This window comes from Lithobates pipiens, unplaced genomic scaffold, assembly GCF_037356315.1.
Source record: "Lithobates pipiens isolate NorthernLeopardFrog02 unplaced genomic scaffold, aLitPip1_a1.2 Scaffold_8, whole genome shotgun sequence".
Classification (NCBI taxonomy): domain Eukaryota; kingdom Metazoa; phylum Chordata; class Amphibia; order Anura; family Ranidae; genus Lithobates; species Lithobates pipiens.
Window position 1 is genome coordinate 103,077,747 of NW_027507903.1, and position 20,254 is coordinate 103,098,000.

Sequence of the window (20,254 nt, forward strand, 5' to 3'; positions counted from 1 at the left end):
TAAGCTGCAATATATTACTTTTTTTTATCTTCGGTTTACTCATCTTTTAATAATGAAGCCTATAAAAAAGAAATAAAGGATAAGGCATACTAGCCCACATGCCTCTGAGCACCTAGCAGGTACTTTAAAAGATCTTCAATGAAAAACTGGGCACCTCATTCAAAACTGTCTGGCATTGACAGGTACCAGATATTTCTGCACCTCTGTTGTTCAGTTGGGCATTGAGGAAATTATCTGCAACTTATTTACACTGCCATGGGGTCAGATATGTTACTACCAAGAATTATTGTATATACTCGAGTATAGGCCAACCCAAATATAAGCCGAGGCACCTAATTTTACCACAAAAAAATAGAAAAACATATTGACTCGAGTATAAGTCTAGGGTGGGAAATGCTACTAGTGCCCATGAAATGCAGCCTGTCAGTGCCCATCATGTACAGCCTATCAGTGCCAATGAGATGTAGCCTGCCAGTGCCCATCATGTATAGCCTACCAGTGCCTATCATGTCCAGCCTACCAGTGCCCATCACGTACAGTCTACCAAAGGCCATCTTGTACAGCCTACCAATGCCCATCATGTACAGCCTATCAGTGCCCATCATGTACAGCCTGCCAGTGCACATGAGGTACAGCCTGCCAGTGCCTGGTAATGCGATGTCACAATGTCACGCTGTGTGTTAGAGCTGGATCTGAATCGCCGTGCAGCCGCTGTAACTATGTTGCACCTCCTATGACACACGACACAATGATTCCTAGCATTGGATCAGTGTGCCATCTATCACAAGAGGCGATCTAGGAGGTGGGACATCGTTACAGCGGCTGCATGGCGATTCAGATCTCTGACACACAGCATGAGATCACGCTACCAGGTACTGGGGAGGCTGAACATTACACTTGTGAGAAGAGGAGGGGAAACTGACAGGGGGGCATTGGGTGGGTGTATACATGTGCGGCACCCAGCGGCACGGCCCCTCTCTTTTTCGGCTCCATTTTCTGGACTTTTTTTTCTTATGTGGGACCCTCACTCGCGTATAAGCTGAGGGGGGTGGGGGGCTTTTCAGCATAAAAAATGTGCTGAAAAACTCGGCTTATACTCGAGTATATGCGGTAATATAATGGATTTAAAATAATTTAATTAGTAATTAGCAAAAACTTTTTACTTTCCCAGGTCTCCCTCATAAAAAAAATGACTTCAAAATGGGTTGTTTGAGGGACATTCAGTAGCACTGAATCAGGGGACCATGGTGGATGTCATCAGTTTAGTCAGAGCTTGTTTTACATCTTGGTTCCTCAAGCTATAAATTATGGGATTTAACATTGGAATGATCAATGTATAGAACACAGACACCACCCAGTCCTGCTCCACCGAGTAGGCTGAATTTGGACGTAGATAGGTGAAGAAAACTGGACAGTAAAACATTGCTACACAGGTAAAGTGAGAGGCACAGGTAGACAGTGGCTTGATTCTTTTAGAAGAGCCAATTCTGCATAGAGCCCCTAAAATACAGATATATGATGTCATGATACATAAGAAAGAGCCCACTTCAAGAGATCCAGCAACAACAAATGCCAACATTTGATTAACAAAGGTATCTTTACATGACAATTTTAAAATAGGATTGATATCGCAGAAGAAATGATTGATTCGATTCGACTTGCAGAATGGTAACGTAAATGCACAATATGTGTGTAATAATGCATTCACCAATGCTGCTGTATATATTGATGAGAGGAGCTGAAAACAGGTTGCCCGGTTGATAAGCTTGGCATAATACAATGGCTTACATATGGCTACATAGCGATCATAGGCCATGACGGGTAGTAACATGACTTCAGAGCCTGCAAGATCTATGAAAAGAAACATTTGTGTGGCACATCCAGTGATGGTGATTGTCTTGTTTATAGAGAAGATATTGACCATAACATTTGGGGTAATAGCTGATGAATAAATCATATCTATAAGGGATAAGTTCATTAGGAAGGTGTACATTGGTGTTTGAAGAAGAGGAGTCACAAAAATTACCAAAACTAACATAAAGTTTCCAAGCAGAGTCACCATGTACACTGAGAGGCAGAGTAGAAAGAGAGGCAGCTGAAGGTTCGGGTCAGAGGATAGACCAGAGAGGATAAATTCTGTCACATGTGTACTATTCCTGAGATTCATGTTTTTCCGCTACATCAAAACTTTTGGATTTGGTGTTTATTTCTTGCCTTTTAAAAAATAATTTGACTGAGGGGTTACCGGTCCTGTCTATATAAAAGAGTAAAAGAGTAAATATAATTTATCAATAGTATAAACAATTCTTCAAGATCCAATATTACTCAAGGTGTGCTAAATAATATTTATAGCATGTAAAAAAATGACATATGGTAATACTGGTTAGGTGGCCCATTTAACATACCTTAGGTGAACTTAAAGTGGATGTAAACCCTCACATATATGAAGTGAACAGCCTCAGATGATACACAGAGATGAAACAAATCCTCCTACATACATTTTACATGTATAGCTGATGTCATATTTATATACTGTTTAGAAAGTTCAGATCATGTTAGGAGATTTTCTCTTCCTGGTTAGCACTGCAGTGAAGCCTGGGTATACAGCCAAGACAGCTGATTGGAGGAAAGGCACCCCCCCCCCCCCCCTCCTCATAGGTAGAGACTTTTAGCTCTATTCGTTGAATCGTTCAGCTCAGTGCTAATCTACTTATAGCATCCTTCCCAACACAAAACTCAGGCTGCTTTTATCATATATGACAGAGAATGTATCAGGAGTTGTTAGGCTGATAACAGTAGAATGGAACAGGAGACAGCTACGGGACATAGTGCTTTGAAGAGAGATAAAAAAAACACTGTAGATATATGTGCCCAGCTCAAATTTCGTGAATTGGGTTTACATCCACTTCAATGCTTTTTTGCAGAAATCAGTATATAACTATGTATATTTATGTATTTTTTGCTCTAATGAAATATCTCAGCTAGAACACATAAATACAGTTCCCACTACTCATAGCACTCAAAAAGCTCAACAACATCATAAATCTTTACACAAGTATAAGCCCTTGTACACACGGTCGGAGATTCCGACGGAATGTGTCCGATCGGACCGTTTTGTCGGATATTCCGACTGTGTGTGGTCTCTATCGGACTGTTTCCGTTGGAGTATCCGACGGACCAAGTTTTCCAACTTGTTGGTAAAATTTTCTGACAAAATGCTCCGATCGGACATACTCCGATCATGTGTAGAGAATTCCAATCGGACAAAGTGCCACGCATGTTCAGAACAAATTCCTACATCAAAGCTATTGGCTACTAGCCTGAACGTAGTCTTGTCGTAACAAAATAACATCATCACGTTCTGAACGATCGGATTTTTCGACAACTTTGTCCGATCGTGTGTATACAACAGTTTCGGACAAAATCCGACGGATTTGGTTGTCGGAATGTCCGACCGTGTGTACAAGGGCTTAGAGTCTTTATTTTTAGCCATGTGACTATAACGTTCAAATTTCACTGGACTCATTGGCTGAAAATAAAAGTCACCTTTGAAGATAAGAATTGTTCTTTTGGGGAAAATAATGAATGGAGACTAAACCCTCCAGATTCCACGACTATTTCTCATCTGTGCTGTGGTAGTTGATTGCAGAAGAAAGCAAAAACAAATTTACACTTATTCCATTCTGTAATCTGCAGTGTTTTCCAGTGCTGACAGAGCAGGTAGGGTAACATACAAACTTTCCTCACCATCTTTGTATCACTAAATTAGCACATTTAGACCTTTTTAGATGAATAAATTGAAGATTGTTCACATTTGAATGTAAGTAATGAATACAATGTATTGCTGATATAATATGCATCTAAACTGCTAATTGTACCCCAGGCATTATATAATAGCTACTTACTTTAGCATTGTGTCACTAATTGCAATGAATATTATAAATTTTTCACACTCACATATATACCTCACAATGCTCAGATAAGTTCAGTTTTCCCAGTATAGCCTTATCACACTGTATTTATAAAGCAACCAATTAAGATAACAGTCCGTTGAGATATTATGTTAAGCAATTATAGAGCCTCACATGGATGTAGACTAGTGACTATTAGGAAATTCTCTTTTGTTGTCAAAGTGATTGTAAACCTTTTTTATTTTTACCACTTCTGCCATCAGACACCTGCCAGCCCAAATCTCTTTTACCCCTTCACCCATGGAAACTTCAGTCACAGCTCAGTACACCCTGCTTCCCACCAAATATCAATACCCAGTTTATACTCCCTGCACCTACCCTACCTTTAACTCACCTGTCTCTTCTCGACTGCCTGCAATCCCTCAAGAACTTCCCCCAGCTACTGTTACCTCTTCCCTGCCTTATTCCAACCCTCCTCTCCAGTCTGCTTCATTCCCTACCTACAGTCCTGCAGTTGCCTATAGGACTCCAGTAGCTAAACCTAAAAAGAGACGGAAGTTCTTTCCTACCCATTTGATCCTGCCAGTAACCCAACCTGCCTTTGCACCAGCTAATTCACTACAGCCTGACATCCCAGTGCCTGCTACCCAGCCTTACGTCTCGGTGCCTGCTACCCAGCCTGATGTCCCGATGCCTGATACCCAACCTGATGTTCTGGGGCCTGCTGCCCAGCCTGGCGTCCCGGTGCCTGCTGCCCAGCTTTATGTGCCTGCTGCCCAGCCTGATGTGCCCATGCCTGATGTGCCCATGCCTGCTGCCCAGCTTGATGTGCCCGTGCCTGCTGCCCAGCTCGATGACCCAGAGCCTGCTTCCCAGCTCCAGGACCTGGAGTCCGCTGTCTGCCTTGATGTGCCCGCTGCCCGGCGTGATGTACATACATCTGTTATCCGGCTTGATATCATGGACTTTTCTCAACAACGTCTAGTTGGAGCATCTGGAGGCTGCTCCTTTGAGAGGGGGTACTGTCAGGAAAGGTTCCACCCGCTGATGATACTGTCTGACATTTGGCGTGCAGTACTGAGGTCCACCAGCAGGTGTCTCCTGGCAGTCTGGGACTGCCAGGGGAGCCTTCCTCTGTTAGTAGTATTATATGATCCTTGGGCCGCAGTACTGGTGTCCACCAGTGGGTGGTTCCTGGCAGTGTGGGGCCGACATCATCTCCTGCAATTAGGCGTCACCTGAGTAATTGCAGGAGGTGTGTATAAGTACCTGGCAGACACACTGATGCCTTGCCTTGGTATCTTCCTTGTGCCCTGACCCTGAGCCTGTGAAGCTGTGAAGCTCTGAACCTGTTCCTGTTCCTGTTCCTGTCTGTTACCTGAACCCTGGACCCTCTCCTTGTCCTGTTTGTCTTCCTTCCCCAGCTTCTGACCCCCATTGTCAACCCTGGCCTGGCCCTGTTTATGATTCCGGTATTCCCCTTTACTTGTATATATTTGTCTTTCACTATTTGTGGGTTTATGTTGGTGGTTGTTTGGTGACACATTATAGTATATTGGAGGTGGTTGTATTTATTCACTTATCTTAATAAATTATATATTTTCACCTTATCTGCGTTTGTTCCTTTGTTGCTGTCCACACAGCTCTGGTCACACCAGATATGTAACAATGACTAATAGTTGTCCTGTGGACAGATTCTCCCACCTGAGTGGTGGATCTCTGCAGCTCCTCCAGAGTTGTCATTGGCCTCTTGGCTGCTTCTCTGATTAATGCTCTCCTTGCCTGTCAGTTTAGGTGGACGGCCATTTCTTGGTAGGTTTGCAGTTGTGCCATACGCTTTCCATTTTCAGATGATGGATTGAACAGTGCTCCATGAGATTTTCAAAGCTTGGGATATTTTTTGATAACGTAACCCTGCTTTTCTCCACAACTTTATCCCTGACCTGTTTGGTGTGCTCCTTGGCCTTCATGATTCTGTTTGTTCGCTAAGGTTCTCTAACAAACCACTGAGGGCTTCACAGAACAGCTGTATTTATACTGAGATTCAATTATACACAGGTGGACTCTATTTAATAATTAGATGACTTCTGAAGGCAATTGGTTCCACTAGATTTTAGTTAGGGGTATCAGAGTAAAGGGGGCTGAATACAATTGTAACGCCACACTTTTCAGAAAGTTATTTGCAAAAAATGTTGAAAACCATTTATCATTTTCCTTCCACTTCACAATTATGTGCCACTTTGTATTGGTCTGTCACGTTTTTTGTTGTAACATAACCAATTGTGGAAAGTTTCAAGGGGTATGAATACTTTTTCAAGGCACTGTATATATGAAAATTGATCATTACAGAGCTACTGACTTCCTACCTAAGTTCTTGAGGCCCTAAAAGACACTCCAATGTATTCAATAAAAGGCATGGTGATTTTTTTTAAGGTGTTTTCACAAAATTTTAATTTGAACAAGTTATTTCTCACACGGGACATAGGCATACTTGCAATTATACCTCAAAACACATTTTGTTACTCTTCCTGAGTATGACAATACCACATGTGTGCAATGTTTTCACAGCCTGGCCACATAGAGGTGTTCAAAATCCAAAGATTATCTCTAGGCTTTCAAGGAGCATACATTACGCATAAATCACACATCTAATTTCCTCACTACCTATCACATTTTTGGAGGCCCTAGAGCACTAGGATAGTGAAAACACTAACAAAATTACTGCATATTGGAAAGAAAACACTCCTACATATTTTCTAAGGGGCATAAAGAGTCTTTTGAAGAAAAATCTTTTCCTGACAGACTCCATGGCAGCAACGTGTGGGTTAAGTCCCGCCTCCACTACCCTATAGGACACCACTCCCATAAATCTTTGCTCCCTGCCCATGGCCGTGTTCTTTTTTTGTCCTCCTCCGTAGTACCCATTACGGTCTTTCTACCTGAAGATTGCTCCCACATGGTTCCGTTGTTGGTTTGGCCGAATAGCGACTGTGGATGGAATTGTCGCATGACTCTGTTAAGCCCTAGCTACTAGCGGGGTATGGAGTGGGCATTGGATATAAGCGCTGGAGGAAGCCAGGAGCCTAGCCACTGGCAGGCAGGCTGCGCATTCGGTCGGATAGCCCAGCTAAATAGCAGGTGACCTATTTTGCCCTGAGAAGTCCGGTATTTATTGTTCTTACCTTCGGCCTGGAGACGATCGTGTGGGAGCGGTAAGATTGTTCCTCTTTTTCATGGCAGCAGTTTGTGTTTGTTGCTTGCCTTTTCCTTCATTTCCGTTCGTTTTTTGTGTGTCCATGTATGTGGGTATAGGCATGGCGGCTGGATTAGCCTGCGTTCCAGCCGCCGCTCACTTCCTGGTTTTTCGTTAGATACGTTCGTTCTGCGCATGCGCGAGTACGGCACAGGAACGAGGCGCACAGTAGCGGCGCACAGGACGCGGTGATGACGTCACTAAGGCGCCCTATTTAAACATAGAAAATAGCCTGCAAGCTTTGGGAATGCTTGCAGGTTATTACGTGACTTCCCCTTGTCCAGGATTTCTTCTGTGGAGGTAGGTGGCCTTCTGGGAAGAGGGGGGTGGGCGTGTGTGTGTATGGTGCTCTCAGCCTTACTTATATGTCTTTGCAGCATTTATGGAAACCCCTAGAGATATGGACTCACCTCCGCCTGTATGTGGCCAGCCCTCTCATAATAGGTACTGTCTAGGTGGGGAAGTAGGGGGGGGGGTCCGGTATTAGTCAGCCTGTTATCTTTCCTTATCTGTATGTCTCTTCTATCTCTGTCTTAGCCCATCTAGATCAGAACAGCAACGCAGCTCAACGCATAGAGGAAGCGATTCTTCTAAGTCTTACCACCGGCATTCATATTCTAAGTCTAAACATCACGGCTCACCCTCAAGATCCGGGCGCTGTAGCGAAGATCGTTCTCGCTCCTCCAGGGCTCATTCCAGCCGCTCAGTTATTAATACTTGCTGGGGATGCAGATCGCAAGTTCCTATTGGGAAATCCCTGTGTGACCTCTGCTTTTCCAAAGCCTCTAGTGAGAGAGGGGGTACGGACCAGCAACTAAGATTCCTTGTGGAAAAAGTGGTGAAAGAATCCCTCAAGGGGATCGGGGCCAGTCAGACCCCTGTGCCTCAGTCAGAATCACCTCAGTCACCAGTCAGGGAGTCGCATGCTCAAGAGCTCTGGGAGTCCTCTCTAACAAGCCACCCTTCAGCTGCTGCATCAGACAGTGAATCTGAGGAAGATAGTCCCTGTGTGGGGTTTGACTTTGCCTTACTTTCCCCCTTGGTGAAGGCTATCAGAGAGGCTTTGAACTGGGAAGATGAGGTGGATAATCCTTCCAAACAGAGGAAGTATTTTAAGCAACTTAAAAGGGAGCGTCTTAACTTTCCATTCCTGTCTGAACTTGGTGAGGTCATCACGGATGAATGGAGTAAAGTTGAGAAAAAGAATAGTATGCTCTCAAAAGTCCTAAGGTTATATCCCTTTAAGGAGGATGAGGTCAAGTATCTGGAATCAGCTCCACTCGTGGATGCAGCGGTGATGAGACTAGTAAAACATGTGACCCTTCCATTGGAAGATACAGTTTCATTCAAGGATGCCTTAGATAGGCAGATTGATTCCGATTTAAAGAGAGTCTACCTCACTGCTGGTATGGCATGCAAACCAGCATTGGCTTTAGCGGCAATGTCCAAGGCCATGGAAGTCTGGACGGACGGTGTGGATGATACCCTCAGAAACATTTCGGATGAAGTCGCTAAAAACTCTCCTATCCAGGAGTTACGGCTTGCATCGGCTTTTCTGGGGGAGGCTTCGATTGACATCATCCGCCTAGTGTCTCGGGTTATGCTTTCAGCTGTAACCGCCAAACGGGCCCTTTGGCTCCGTCCCTGGCTGGCTGATCCAGCGTCTAAACAGGTGTGGTGCCGTATCCCTTTTGAGGGTTCTTCCCTTTTTGGGAATAAATTGGATAATGCCATAACCCGGGCCACTGGTGGTAAGTCGGGGTTTCTTCCTCAGGATAGACGTTTAAAAAGCCAGAGGAGATTTTTTCCTAAAAAGCAATATCAAGAGCAGGCCAGGGAGGCCCGTAGCTATAGACCGGGTCGGGAATATTCCAGATCATGGAAGTCAAGGCAGTCCTCCTTTAAGAAATCCACCAAGAGCAGTGCGACAGGAGAGAGGGAACCAACCAAATCTTTTTGAGATTGGGCCCGCTCAGATAGGCCAGGTGGGGGCTCGTCTTCTACATTTTCGGCATGTCTGGGCGGCCTCAATCCAGGACTTCTGGACCGTCAGAATGGTCTCTTCAGGCCATTCTTGGACCTTCAGCAGGTCCCCAAGACTAAAGTATGTTCCCACCTCCTTTCCGGCCTCAGAAGAAAAAAGGCAGATCTTGTTGGCCTACGTGAAATCTTTATTGGCTCAAGGCGCTGCCGTACCCGTGCCAGATGATCAACGAGGGAGAGGAATTTATTCTCCTCTTTTTATGGTCCAAAAGAAAAACTGTTCTTGGAGGCCAGTCATAGACCTTACACATTTGAATCGTTTTATCAAAAAGGAAAGGTTCAAGATGGAAACCTTGTCAACAATACAACAGTCAGTCCAGTCAGGCGACTGGATGATTTCAATAGACCTAAAGGACGCTTACTTTCATGTCCCTGTGGCAGAAGATTTTCAGCAGTTTCTGCGATTTTCAGTAGGAAAACTACATCTTCAGTTCGTTTGTCTCCCGTTCGGGCTTTCAACGTCCCCCCGAGTGTTTTCAAAGGTGTTGTTGGCCGTAGTGGCTCTATTGAGAACCAAGGGAATTCGTCTTCACCACTATTTGGACAATCTTCTGCTGCTAGCCCAGGACAGAGACCGTCTGTTATTGCACAAGGATCAGGTTATCTCCACTCTTCAAGAATTCGGTTGGATCCTGAATCTAGAAAAGAGTCAGTTAATTCCTTCCCAGTCTCTTGTATTCCTAGGCGCACTCTTCAACACAGTGAAGGGTACCATCTCATTACCCGAAGAGAAAGTAGCGGTAATTCGGGACAGAATTCGTCCGGCCCTCTCAGCCTCCCATCTCCCGGCTCTTCAGTGCCTGAGAATTATTGGCACTATGGTGGCTATGATTCCAATGGTGAAGTGGGCCCAATGGAAGATGAGACCGTTCCAAAAAGGGTTTCTTCACCAATGGCTAGGCGACAAGACTCAACCTATCCGGATCACATCTTCAATGAGAATCTCTCTGCCCTGGTGGCTTCGGAAGGAGAACCTATTCAATTGTCATTCCATTCTCCCCATCTCATGGATAACAATAACTTTGGATGCCAGCAACAGGGGCTGGGGCGCCCACTGTTTGACGGAAGTAGCACAAGGCACCTGGGACTTCCCTTCCAGGAGGATGGTGTCGAATATTCTAGAATTGAGGGCAGCCTTCCAGGCGCTCCTAGCCTTTCGTCATCTGGTCTCAGGAACCTCGGTCCTACTCAGACTAGACAACACAACAGCAGTGGCATATATAAGGAGACAAGGAGGTACTCGGAGTCTGTCCCTTCTTCAGGAGGTAGAGCCAATCATGTCTTGGGCTCAGAAGAACCTGGTCAACATTACAGCAACTTATGTTCCAGGAACGCAGAACGTCCAAGCGGACTTTCTGTCTCGAGTCAGTCTGGACAACAACGAATGGTCCCTTCACGAAGAAGTTTTCAGGTGGATTCTAACGTTGTGGTTCTCCCCAGAGGTCGACCTATTTACCTCCCCTTGCAACAAGAAACTGGCAAGGTATTATTCCAGGTTTCGGGATCCTCAGGCCTACGGAGTGGATGCTCTGACGGATCGATGGTGGTTCAACAAAGCTTACGCCTTTCCTCCAACTCCTATTATTCTACAGTTCCTGCGGAGACTCAAATCAGAAGCAGTAGAGGTGATAGCTGTAATACCTTATTGGCCCAACAGGCCATGGTTTCCGCTTCTAATGCTCCTCAGTGCCAGAGATCCGATTCCCTTACCTCTCAGACCCGATCTTCTATCCCAGGGCTCGAAGCTCCATCCCTGCCCGGCCCATCTATGTCTGAGGGTCTGGTTTTTGAGAGGGGAAGGTTAGAGGCTCTGGGTTGTCCAAAGGAGGCCATTCCTACTCTCATGAGTGCAAGGAGGAAAAGTACCAACCAGGTGTATGAGAGGATTTGGTCTAGATTCACAAGTCACTTGTCTTCTAGGTCTTGCTCCAATGGTAATTTGACGGTTCAGGATGTTTTGGGTTTCTTACAGTCCGGACTAGACATTCCCCTATCTGTCAGCGCTCTTCGTGTACAAGTCTCGGCAATTTCGGCCTTTTCTGGAATATCCTGGGCTAAACATCCCTTGGTTCAGCAATTTTTTAAAGGAGCAATTAGACTTAGACCACAGAGGAAACCTAGATTCCCCAAGTGGGATTTACCGCTGGTTCTCGACTTCTTCTCACAACTGGACAGAACACTTTCAGTCAAAGAATTGTCCCTAATGACATCTTTTTTGGTAGCCATATCCTCAGCAAAGAGAGTCTCTGAGATTCAGTCTTTAGGATCAAAGGAACCTTTCCTCACATTTTTCCCTGACAGAGTGGTCCTAGTGCCAATGCTGGGGTCGAACCCAAAGGTTACCTCAGTCTTCCACGAAAATCAGGATATTACTCTTCCTACCTTTAATTCTGCTGGGAGTCAGGATCTTCATCCTCTTGACATGGGAGTTATTCTGAAACGATACCTGGAGGCGACAGCTTCTTTCCGGCAATCAGATTATCTTTTTGTTCTTTTTCATGGTAAAAGCAAAGGCCTTAGGGCTTCGGTCAGATCCATCTCCACGTGGGTGGTTCAGGCGATCCAGTGGGCTTATAAAGAGAAGGGCTTGGCTCCTCCTGAGGCGGTTACGGCACATTCCACGAGAAGTCTCTCTACTTCTTGGGCAGCTTCATGTCATGTGGCTCCTGAGGTTATCTGCAAGGCTGCCTCTTGGTCATCCATTCATACATTTATGGCTCACTATTGTGTCGAACCTGCCAGTTTATCTTCCGTTGATTTTGGTTTAAAGGTGCTGTCGGTGGACAGTGTTAAATAAATTTTTGTTCAGCATTTTTGCCCACCCGAGTGTGTTTGGCGAGTTATTTCCCACATGTTGATGTCATGGAGTCTGTCAGGAAAACAGAAAATTCCTATCAAAATACTTACCGTAATTTTCCTTTCCTGATGGACTCCATGGCAGCAGGAGTTCCCTCCCAAAATGGCTGGAGTAGGCTAGTTATCGAACACGGCCATGGGCAGGGAGCAAAGATTTATGGGAGTAGTGTCCTATAGGGTAGTGGAGGCGGGACTTAACCCACACGTTGCTGCCATGGAGTCCATCAGGAAAGGAAAATTACGGTAAGTATTTTGATAGGAATTTTCCGTTATTTTTTGCCACACATTTTTGGAAAATGTGGAAAATAAATTTTTTAACACAAAGTCAATTTACAAGATATTTGGAACATATAGCATGAACATACTTATGCCGCGTACACACGATCAGAATTTCCGACAACAAATGTTCGATGTGAGCTTGTTGTCAGAAGTTCCGACCGTGTGTAGGCTCCATCGCACATTGCTAGTCAGAATTTTCGACAACAGATATTTGAGAGTTGGATCTCAAATTTTCCGACAACAAAATCCATTGTCGTAAATTCCGAGCGTGTGTAGACAATTCCGACGCGACAAATTCCACACATGCTCTAAATCAAGTACGAGATGGAAGCGATCGGTTTGGTAAAACTAGCGTTCGTAATGGAGATAGCACATTCGTCACACTGCACATTTTTACATTTTTTAATGCAGCGCATTCTCTTCTTCTTTAGAATGGTAGAATAATGAAGTTGTTTTGCTGCTGATATTCACACAGAGTTCTGACAAACTGATTTCTTTATTATTTCTCAGGATCCCTGACTAATCTTTATTTTTTTTCGCCAGATCTCCAGAATAATGTTTCTATTTTTTTATAGTGATCTCCTTTTTTTTTTTATCAAGATCTCCTGATTTTTTTTTTTTTATAGTGATTCCCATAATATGTTTTTTTTGTTTTGTGTGTCAAGTTACCACAACACCATTATTATCTTATATTTTTTAACCTCAAGGAGATTGGTTGGTGTTGTTGTCCCTTGTTAACTTGACATTGACTTTTTGAAATGTACCTGCCTACTCACAAACAAACTGTCCTTTTTGAACTAAAACACATAGCCAAGTATTTGTGAAAAAAACTAGACATTTATTAGGGGCCATAACAAAATAAAGAGGAAGGCAACGCTGGATAAACTGTTGAAATTGGTGAAGCCTTTGTACCCCAGGGCAGACATCAATTATTTGACAGGCAAAATTGGTAGCCTGAGGAGTCCATTCAATAGGGAGCACAATACGGTCCAGGACTCTGAGAGATCAGGAGCAGCAGCAGGTGACATGTATGCCCTGAGGCTGTGGTCTTACAACAGCCTGTGTCTTTTGCCAAGGCCATTACTCTCTTGTCTTCCTTCCAGGCTGTGACTGTGGTGTTGGAGTTGTGGCAGGAGGTGAAGCAAGAGTATGGTCCAACTCACATATGGGACTTTTTTTGGGAGTTCGTCCATTACCCCCTTATATAGGGCCTCTATTTCCTGCAATTTGCTGTCTGCTATGCAGGCATAGGCCTCTTGAAGATTGGGGGTGGTTCTGAGGGCCGCAGTAGCCTGCCGAATCAAAGAAAGCGCTGACTCCTCCACGTTACTCCCTTTTCTGGGCCTTTTTGTTGGAAGGCGGATGGGAGGAACCTGCGATTCAGTCAGGCTACTGGGCACGGCCACCTCCTGGCTGCCACTTCCACGGCCACCTCCTGGTTGCCACTTTCCATGGCCTCCTCCTGGCTGAGACTTTCCAAGCCCTCCTCCTGGCTGAGACTTTCCTGTGTATGAAAATGGGTCATAGTTTTAGGTTTTTGGTAATCAATCACACACAATTTAGAGCTCATAACTGTTGCAAATTGGCTGAGACTTTCCAAGCCCTCCTCCTGGCTGAGACTTTCCTGTGTATGAAAATGGGTCATAGTTTTAGGTTTTTGGTCATCAATCACACACAATTTAGAGCTCATAACTGTTGCAAATTGAATGTTAACAAATAAAAAAGACTATACTTCTGACCCCAGCATATGTCAGTCTAGGACTCTGAGTAGGATTCTGGGGTCCAGGACTCCGAGTAGTAACCAAATCATTTTTGTCTTCTACTGTCTATTGCAGTGATGGCGAACCTTGGCACCCCAGATGTTTTGGAACTACATATCCCATGATGCTCCACTACACTGCAGAGTGCCAGAGCATCATGGGAAACGTAGTTCCAAAACATCTGGGGTGCCAAGGTTCGCCATTACTGGTCTATTGATATGTAAACCACTTTGTTAATTCTGAAATTAGTGATCAACAATAACATCTAGTTAACATCATTCATTTTTGGCAAGAACTGTGTTGAACAATGCTATACCTGGCTCAACCTGGGCTCCTCCACATTTTCCTGGGTGGAAGGCCCAGGTTGGACTTTTGAAGTCTATACCTATTACATATGATGCACTGATGCACACATATGTTCGGAAAAGGTGCGCAAATGCGCATATTGGATCTGGGATTCACCTGCTTGGTGCGGAGGTTCCCTGACAACGTGCCACAAACAGGACAGTTCCCTGCATTTATCAATAAATCTAGGGAGGAAGTCATGATCATTGAATCTTGCAGTGCACTTGTAGTGCAAAGTGGATTTGCTTTTAGTAAATAACCCACACAATGCTCTAAAATTCACCCCAATCAGGCCATTTTAGGCACTCAAAACAATTAATTCATGGTGCTGAAAAAGTTTATTATTTTTAACATTAATGCATTAAACACATTAACAACAAAAATAATGTGTGTGTGTAGCAGACCCACAACAGAATAGTTAGCTGAAGAAGAGATTGTCACCTCATGTACCAAATAAATTACGTTTGCACTATTGAAGAAAATGGCCAAAAAGAAAAGCCCATTGGAGAACCTATGAGACAGCTAAAAGAAACACAAGCAGTAAATCAAATGAAATAATATTTCGGTTTTAAATAAAAATGTATTTTAAACATTTTTCTCAAACATTTGTTGGCATACCAATGGCCCCCCTACCCACAAAAATATTCCAGATATTTTTGACGGACTTTGCAGGCGCTTTGGTGAGGCAAGCCAGGACGACCAGCTTCAAGTGCCGTCAGGGTTGACTGATCTGGAAATCCGGACTCAGGTACAACTAAGGCCAATAGTTCAAAGCATTTCTCCTTAGAAAGTCGTGCATAATGCAGCATGCAAGCACTATATGGTTTAGTTTATATTTTGCCATGTGAATTGGCGTCAGGAATTGGCATCAGGAATAGGCGTCAGGAATAGGCGGAACTGGCTGCTCATTATGCCGAAAGCATTCTCCACCGCGCTTCTGGCTCTGGCCAGCTGGTAGTTAAAAGCCCTCTGGTCTGGGGTGGGAGTCCTCATGGGGAATGGCCGCATCAGGTGTTCACCAAGCCCAAACGCTTCATCAGCAACAAAGATGAACAGTAGACCAGCCACGTTGTCTTCTGCAGGTGGCAATCCCAAGCCACTACTCTGGAGACATCTGTAGAACTCAGTCTGGGCAATGACTCCACAATCCAGCATCCAGCCATTCTTCCCCTTGTTCACATACAAAAACTCGCCAACATCACTATACTATTAAACCCCTTGTAATTCTAATAGTATGACCCAGAGTTGGGGGGGGGGTGGGACCATGTGGACGTGTTTCCCATTGATTGCCCCTCCACAGTTGGGAAAGTCCCACTGCTGGGCAAAGTGGGATGCCACAGTCTGCCATTCCTGTGGGGTTGAAGGAAACTGTGGAGTCAAACAAGAAAAAAAATGAGTACTTTTGCACATAAACATTGCAAGCAGATTAGACACAAACATTCTTGACCAACATAAGTATAACATTTATTTTAAGCAGTATTTAACCACTTCCCGACCAGCGCACAACGATGTACGTCGACAGAATGGCACGGGCAGGCATATTGGCGTACAGGTACGTCCAATATTCGATGCCGCCCTGCCATCGGGAGCGCGCCGCCGGCGGCACGCTCCCGCGCTGGTCGGGACCCCCGTGAGTCCGGTTGCGGGACCCGCGGACCCGATCGCCGCGGGCATCCCCGCGATCGTCTCACGGAGCGGCCGAATGGAGGAAATGCTGTGTAAACAACATTTTTCCATTCTGCCTAGCAACTAGTGACGCTGATCTCTGCTCCATGTGATTGGAGCAGAGATCAGTGTACACTAAATGAAAGCCCAACCCCCCCACAGTTAGTAACACACCCCTAGGAACACTTAACCCCTACACTGCCACCCGCTGGTTAACCCTTTCACTGCCAGTGTCATTTACACAGGAATCACTGCATTTATATAGCAGTGATTACTGTATAAATGACAATGGTCCCAAAAATGTGTCAAAAATGTCCGATGGGTCCCCCACAATGTCGCAATCACAATAAAAATCGCAGATCGCCGCCATTACTAGTAAAAAAAAAAATAATAAAAAATTATTAATAAAAATGCTATAAAACTATCCCTATTTTGTAAACGCTATAACTTTTGCGCAAACCAATCAATAATCGCTTATTGCGATTTTTTTTACCAAAAATATGTAGAAGAATACGTATCGGCCTAAACTGAGGGAAAAAAATGTTTTTTTATATATTTTTGGGGGATATTTATTATAACAAAAAGTAAAAAATAATGAGTTTTTTTCAAAATTGTCGCTCTATTTTTGTTTATAGTGCAAAAAATAAAAACCGCAGGGGTGATCAAATACCACCAAAAGAAAGCTCTATTTGTGGGAAAAAAAGGACGTCAATTTTGTTTGGGAGCCACGTCGCACGACCGCGCAATTGTCAGTTAAAGCGACGCAGTGCCGAATCGCAAAAAGTCGTCTGGTCTTTGACCAGCAAATTGGTCCGGTCTGAAAGTGGTTAAAGACAAAAGTATAAGGTACACTTATCAGATTCCTCCTCCCCTCTGATGGCCCAGTCAAAAAATGTTATGTTGGGGGGGAGAAGTTTTGGACAGGTAACCGTCTCCACTTCATTGAGAGTTGAATGCATATATAATGTGTGTTACTTTGGCCAGCCCGTCCTTACTTACACTATTGGCAGCCTACTGGACAGGTAAGAAGTGTCATGATACAAAAATATGAATACAGACTGTACAAATTGAAGCACAATTTTACATTCTGCAATTACATATGTGGATAATAGGAGAACAAAACTTTAAACAGTACCATTTGAAAGTATTCAAGTAGGCCCTTGCACTACATGCTTTGGTGAATTCATCCATAAATCTGACCACAAAAGAGGTAGGTATAGTTTGTATGGGTTTAGCAAAGTCAGAAGATAGAGGATTGGTATCGGTTCACTTAGCGGTTGGGGGGGGGGAGACAGGGTTCCAAATGAGTTTGCCCCCCCCCCCAAAAAAAGCCTCTTGCACTATGCATGAATTTAAGGACAAAAATACAATTTTTACACATGTTTAGGGTAAAGCACTACAATGGATCAGACAAAATACATGTTAAGTGACTAGGCTAGGTGTGTATGGGCCCAGGACAGTATGCTGGGGAGGTTAGTGAAGGCAAATATGCATGAAGGACAAAAAAGGAGCATTAAAAGTTTCCAGCATGTATGAGGACAAAGAGGACATTCACAGCATATTATAATCATGGTAATTAGGGAATGATGAAACAAATCAAATAGATTAGCAAACATTAAATACATAGAATGTTATGTTAAAGGATAAATCTAACCTCAATATAGTCCTTCTGCAGGACCTGAATGATGGCAGAACAGGTCTCTGGAATAATGATCCCCAGAGCCTGGGGGGAGATGCCTGTCGAGAACTTGATGTCCTGCAGACTTCTCCCCGTCGCCAAGTACTGCAAGGTGGCGACAAGCCTTTATTCTGGAGTGATGGCTTGCAGGTGTCCTGCTTGGTAATATAGGGGGACAGCAAAGCCAACAGATGGGGAAAAACGGGGTCCGTCATCCGGTGATAATTCCTGAAATTGTCAGGATTATTCTCCTGGAACTCCCACAACAAAGGCATGTGTGAGAATTGGTCACGCTGGAGCAACCAATTCTTGGTCTATGAACTCCTCCTCCCCCTCCTACTCCCCCGTTCATGGACTGGGCTTGGGTCAAAGTAAGAACTCCAACACCAAGCCCCTGCATAGCACGAACTCTATGACAAGTACATAACCACAACATGGCTTCAAAACGGTCAGCTGGTCAGAACGAACTAACAGAACTGACTGAAAATCAGAAAGGCCTGAGAAGAGCGAGCCGAAAATCAGAAACGAGTGGACAAGAACGCACTGAAAAAAAAGATACGAACTGACTACATGCACTGAAAAACAGATACAAACCCAGAAGCACAAACTAAAGAGCAGTAACGAACTGAAAAACATGAGGCTGAAAAGCGCAAATCGTCTCTCACCAAACTACTACTAACACGAGATTAGCAGAAGGAGCCCAAATGGTGGCACACTGGCTATTGAACTTCCTTATTCTAGTTCCATTGTACATGTTGTACGCCAGCGTGTTCTTGCCGATCAGTAATTCCGAAAACATTTGTGTGACCGTGTGTATGCAAGACAAGTTTCAGCCAACATCCATCAGAAATAAATCCATAAATGTAGAGATCATTGTTTTTAGTTCATATGCATTTTCTGAACTGTACTTTGAATTTTTTGTATGACAATATGAAATATAAATAAAAAGAAATTAAGTAAAAAAAAAGAAATAAATCCACGGTTTGGTTGTCGGAAATTCCGATCATGTGTAAGCGGAATTAGAATTACACTCCAAAATACATTCAGCTACTCCTTTCAAGTATGGCCATTCCACATGTGTGAGACTTCTTCACAGCCAAGCCACATAGATGGAGCCTAGCCCAACATCTACATCGGGTGTTCCAGGGGCATAAATTTCACATATCATTTCTTAATTACTTATCATATTTTTTGAGGCCCTGGAGCACCAGGATAGTATAAACACCCACAAAAATGACCACATTTTGAAAGCAAACACCCCATCATATTTTTTAAGAGGCATAATGAGTTTTTTCAAAATGTAATTTTTTTTGTCACAAGTTTTTGGAAAATGTGGAAAGAAAATGAAACAATCTATAAGATATTTCTAACACAAATATAAAATAATTGATATTCTTAGAATTACACCCAAAATACATTCTGCTCCTGAGTATGGGGATACCACATGTGTAAGATTTTGTAAATGTCTGGACTGATTATGTACCCAACATTGCAACCTGTGTAACACAAAAATCCACCAACACAGTATAGGAAACAATGCATTGTATTGGTAGCCTCTGTACAAGAGGTCATTGAATATTGCATAGTGTAGTTTCACCTACAGCTGTGGCTGTTCTTAAAAGCCAAGCAAGCCTAGCCTACTGGTACGTGGCTGCCTCCATAACATAATGCTTGGTCACTGGCCAGGAAGTACAGGGGGTGTTCACAGAGGATGAGTTGGCTGGTGTCTTGCAGGAGCATAGCCAGAGTAATGCGAAGATGCGTCAGTACTTGGACCAAGCAGTGATGTGTTCAGCAAACAGGCAAAGCATTGGTTAAGGCAGCAGGCAGAGATGTGGTCAGAAACAGCCAAACTAGTCATCCAGGCAGCAGACAGAAACATGGTCAGCACAGCCAAAGATCTGGTCCAGGCAGCAGGCAGGAACATGGTCCATAAACCAGCCAGAGTCAGTAAAGGGAGCAGGCTGACATCCAGGCAGTAGGCAGGAACATGGTCCATAAACAGTCCAGGGTCAGTACAGGCAATAAGTAGAAACATGGTCCTCAATTAGCCAAAGTTTTTTTTTTTCCCCGTTCTGTATGGGTAAATGTTGTAATGAGGTGAAATTTGAATGGTAAATGTTGAATGTATGTTTTAAAATATAAAATAAAGAGAAATTTGAAACAATTAGCCAAAGTATTGATCCAGGCAGCAAGCAGGAACATAGTCCATAAACAGGCCAGAGTCAGTACAGGCAGCAGCAGGGGCACAATCAATAAACAGGCCAAGGTCAATTCAAGTGGCAGGCAAGGTCAATAAACAGAACAGAGTCAGATGTGGTTAGCAACTAGCCAAAGCATTGGTCCAGGGGGCAGGCAGAAACATCAGGCTTAGGGTCTTGGTCAGGTAAGACCTGGACACATGCTTCTTACCACCCAAAGCTCTTTGAAGACTCCAGACCCTCATCTTGGAATTATAAAACCT

General features: G+C 44.0%; 1 protein-coding gene across 1 annotated transcript; it reads right to left on the minus strand.

The window, feature by feature from the left end:
- Nucleotides 1-867: 867 nt before the first annotated feature.
- LOC143962583 (olfactory receptor 5AP2-like) lies at nt 868-3,984 on the minus strand. Its single transcript, XM_077471860.1, has 2 exons — nt 3,906-3,984; nt 868-2,254 (listed from the first exon to the last, which is right to left on the minus strand). The coding sequence occupies exon 2, from the start codon at nt 2,165-2,167 to the stop codon at nt 1,235-1,237; it is 933 nt and encodes a 310-aa protein (XP_077327986.1). The 5' UTR covers nt 2,168-2,254; nt 3,906-3,984; the 3' UTR covers nt 868-1,234.
- Nucleotides 3,985-20,254: the final 16,270 nt, after the last annotated feature.

Coding starts and splice junctions, on each gene's coding strand:
- LOC143962583 (XM_077471860.1), bottom strand. CDS start 2,167: ATGAATCTCAGGAATAGTACACATGTGACAGAATTTATCCTCTCTGGT.